Source organism: Gavialis gangeticus, unplaced genomic scaffold (genome assembly GCF_001723915.1).
Source record: "Gavialis gangeticus isolate Ggan-Ray unplaced genomic scaffold, GavGan_comp1, whole genome shotgun sequence".
NCBI lineage: Eukaryota > Metazoa > Chordata > Crocodylia > Gavialidae > Gavialis > Gavialis gangeticus.
This window is the reverse complement of record NW_017729025.1, coordinates 82724577-82728786: the sequence shown is the minus strand read 5'-3', so window position 1 is coordinate 82728786 and position 4210 is coordinate 82724577. Positions and strand designations below refer to the sequence as shown.

At 40.2% G+C, this 4210-nt stretch overlaps 1 protein-coding gene across 1 annotated transcript in view; it reads left to right on the top strand.

The window, feature by feature from the left end:
- EXD1 (exonuclease 3'-5' domain containing 1) overlaps nt 1–4210 on the top strand; it is a 45171-nt gene that overhangs the window by 14139 nt on the left and 26822 nt on the right. Inside the window, 3 exon segments of the mRNA XM_019519037.1 lie at nt 387–491; nt 634–714; nt 1189–1290. Of these exon segments, the coding sequence (XP_019374582.1) occupies nt 387–491; nt 634–714; nt 1189–1290 (288 nt within the window).

Sequence of the window (4210 nt, the reverse complement as noted above, 5' to 3'; positions counted from 1 at the left end):
TGTTTTTAATGACCCAAGATGGTGACCGTGAGCATTATAACGAAACTCACTGAGCGCTAAGTGAAATCGGATATCAATTGCAAATGTGTGTTATAGCAAAATAGTGCTAAGTGAAACACTGTTAAGTAGAGGTTGCCTGTATGTAACTAGGTACAATAAGCTATTTTGTTGATCCCTTACTGCACACTTGTCTGACAATATTTCTGAAAGCAGTAGGGTTGGCCTATAGATTAGTATTCAGGAAACTAAACTTGTTCTCTTCAGTGTACTCCCTGTGAACAAGATTTCTTCAGTGCAGATATCTGTTTAGCAAGAGACCTTTTTCTTTTTCATGTCCCTGCCTGTCCTCACCCCCTTGTAGATAAATTAGGTTTTGTTTGTTTTAGGTGGCAACAAGGAGTCGGGTTTTCTTATTTGATATTTTTCTCCTGGGGCCTCGAGCCTTCAAAAATGGACTACAAATGGTGCTGGAAGATGAGAATATTTTGAAGGTAAGGTTTTAGATTGTTTAAAGCCATTGAAGATTGTGGGGAGGACACATGTTCAGAACCATCAACAAAATATATATATATATATATATTTAGGTATCAGATCAGCAGCTAGCCAGCTTCAAATCTTTTTTTGATCCTTCAGGTTATCCATGACTGCCGTTGGATCTCTGACTGTCTCTCTCACAAGTATGGAATCATTCTCTCCAATGTCTTTGATACACAGGTACCTTGCTAGATAGATTGGTTTGTAACCAGAGAAAACAGTTTTCAAGAGAAGAAAGCTTAGTGATATTAATTACTTTAAAAAGGTTTCTCTGGACTAGGCTAAATGTTTTGTTTAGAATGTGTTTGCTGTCACACCTCAATAAAATGTTTTGCCCCAATCAAGCAAAATTCTAAAAGAAAGCTGAAGTACAGCTTGCCTTGTCTCTAAAGTGTTGGAATGTGTTAGTTAGGATGTGCTCACTAAAGTACTAAGGAAAGGAGCTTTTGTCCCACTCAGAAAACCTGTCAGGAAAAAGGTGTGGGGTTTTGTGCTTTAAGTGTTGGTTTATAAATGTTGGCATCTAGTGTAGATAAGTTAGTTGTTCTTGGTTAACCTTGCTGGAGCCGGAGACTGCTTGAAGTTGTACAGAAGGGCAAGCAGACTCTTGGTAATAAGGAGTTACCATCTTTATCCTTCCCATTCCTGTTACAGGTGGAAAAGCAAAATAAAGGAAAAACAGGCCATGTATGCCCTGTGCTGGAGTAGCTCCACCCATACTATCAACAGTGGAAGTTACAGCTTAGAACTGCAGTGGTAAATCCATCTGATTCCATTGTTGCAAGCTGTGGTAAAGCTGTAAGCATTGTATGCAGTGCTGTTGCTTTATTTTTACTACTCTGCATTATATTATTAGAATAAGACCTTGAAAACATAATATTATATTGAATGACTTTTTAGGCTAGACTCAGAAAAGTTGTGTTCAGCTAGTCATGCCTGCCACGTTTTTGTAGTGTAAGCAAGGCTCCTTGCCTCTCTCTTTTCTAATCATAATTTTATATAAGTGTCTAAATGCAGCTGATGGTTGACCTGTCGCTCACGGTCACCATCACTGGCCGAATGCCAGTCAGGTTTTGCCAATCCAGTTCTAGGCCTGGTCTGTTATATCTGTCACTAGATCACCTGAGCCCAAGAAAACTCCAACATGGAGGGTTTTTGCATCCAGCATCGCCAAACAACATGTTGAAAACGGCTGCCAGACCCATCTGAGCCTGGTCTAAACAGAGAAGTTGCACTAGTACAGTACCCCCTGATGTTAGGAGTGGGCACAAGCCCATCTGCTTTTCTCATGCTGATAGAACTCTAAGCTTTGATTTTATAAGTCTTACTTGTAATTAGTCCAATTCTGTTTTGGTAACAGATAAATTGATTTAGTGTCAGTTTAGACACATTACACTTGCAGTAAAACTGAATTGATGCAAACAGTCCTGCTGCTGTTGTTCTTCACTACCTGAGTCCCTGAATAATTAATGTGTCTGTTTATCTTTCTGTTACTCTGGGGTTGTGTCTGGAACTCATCATCTGAGCTACTAGCAAGTAAATTACATTTCTTAAAGAGAGGCAGCTTCTTAAAGAACATTCATAAGACCTACCAATGTACCTTACACTCTGTATGGTGTCTCTATACAGTTTAGCAACATTTAAAAAAAAAGAAAGGGAAAAAAAAGAATAATTGGTATGCTGCTGCCCTAATACTGCATGGCTTGACTAAAATAAATTAATTTACTGTCAATCTTTGGGACAATTGCTGTAGTAACTGGTCAGTCAGATGCTTGCAAGTGAGTAAGTTAATAATTGACTGTTAATATAACTCATTGGTGTATAGCAATGAGTGCCTCCTAACATAGCTTAGTGAATGTAATGATTCCATAGCTTTATTGCTCCTGTTACGCTCCTTATGACTACATGAGAAGGTTTTACTCATGGCATTTGTCAGCATACTACTGCATCACTATTTTACTAGGCTGTATGCCCATTTGACTGCTTCTGCTGATGCAGTCCTTGCAGCAACAGGTTGCATTGATGTAGATATGCCTCATTCAGGCTTAGCATCCCCCCATTTCCTGTACCACCATCTAGTGCACTGTTCTGGGAGATTTTTGCAGTCCATCCTGGGAGCTAAATTCCCTTAATCCCCTCTGTTTCATATAATAACCTCTAACTCTCTGGGTTACATCCTTTACTCCACTCTTACTTGTGCCCATTTCCACCTTGTTGCAGAAGCTTGGATGCTGAATCACTTTGTAGAGTTCTTCAGGCAGTTTTAGGGAAAGGGCACTTAATTCTTCTGTACTTGCAGAACTTTATCAGTCAGCATAGTGGTGGGTGTGCAGTAGTGAAAATTAAAACTGAGGAGGAGGCGTAGATAATACGGACAGGGAATGAAAATTGCTTGGCACTGCAGATATTCACCTTCCAGATGCACATGCCAGCATTGCTTCTGAGCCTGTGAAACAAATGCTAAGTAGCAGGATTGGTTTGTGATGTGCATCTGGGATGACTGGGCAGAATTGCAGAACATTCAGCTGTATGAATGCTGTGTTCCTGGAGTTGTGTGCCAAGTTTGCCTTGGGTCTTCAGCAGAAGACTATTAGAGTTGGAGCTGTTCTGAGGGTGACAGCCTGTGTGGAGATTGTGCTCTGGAAGTTCATGACCCTGGATTGCTATAAGTCATCAGGTAGTTAGTTTGGTACTAGAAGATCCACAGGGTGGGTGATTGCCCTCTAGGAATGCAGTGCCATTCAAAATGCTCTGTTGCATGGAACTGTAACTTTGGACAGTGTGCAGGAATTAAAGAAGGATTTGATGCGGTGGGATTCTAAAACTGTGAAGGAGCACTAGATGGGGGATGCATACTGATTCTGGGCCTGCTTCTTGCTTTTAAGTAAATGTACAGAAGAGAATACTTTTCCATATCTAGAAGAAATTGGTGGATCATCAGGAATGCTTAAGATTGGCCTGCCAGAGAAAGTGCATCATGTTTGCATTTTTAGTAATACAGGACTCTGAAAAGCTTCTGACAAGGACACTTTTCCAGGCCAATTGTAATTCTTTCTGATCCAGACTGTCCTTTTTTTCCCTGGCTTATGAAAACAGACAGTTTGGATAGCAGCAAGGGCAGTTTTAACTATTGCCTGAGCAGTTGTAGGATGAGTGTTGAATGTGCACTAGTAAAATGAATGGATGCTGGAGATGCTTCATGAATAGGTTGGACATCGGTGACTGAATTCTCTGATCCTTATTGCTGTTGTTTGTGTTTTACACGGTATTTATGAAGCAAGGGAAGAAATACTACTAACAGGGAAAATGCTATCTACTGATCTTGAATAGTCAGAGATGAGCAAGATCACATCTAGGTACTGTACAGCTAGGGGAGGAGGCCTTAAGAGCATGCTTGGACAGTATGGCACTGTCAATGTTCTGCTTTGTCAGTGTGAAGCAATTGTGCTTGGCTGGTACCTGAGTTTTATGTGACTTGTAGTGTGCCTTATGGAACTGGACACTGATGTGGGGATACACATCTGCCTCTTTAAAACATAATAAAAGAATCAATATTTTCACAAATGAAAGCTATTCTGCAGTAATAAATAACAAGCATACTTCTAAACAAATGTAAGACCACTTAAAGTGTGAGATGCTGACTATTCTTGTAAGAATTCCAGGATGTGGTTTTATA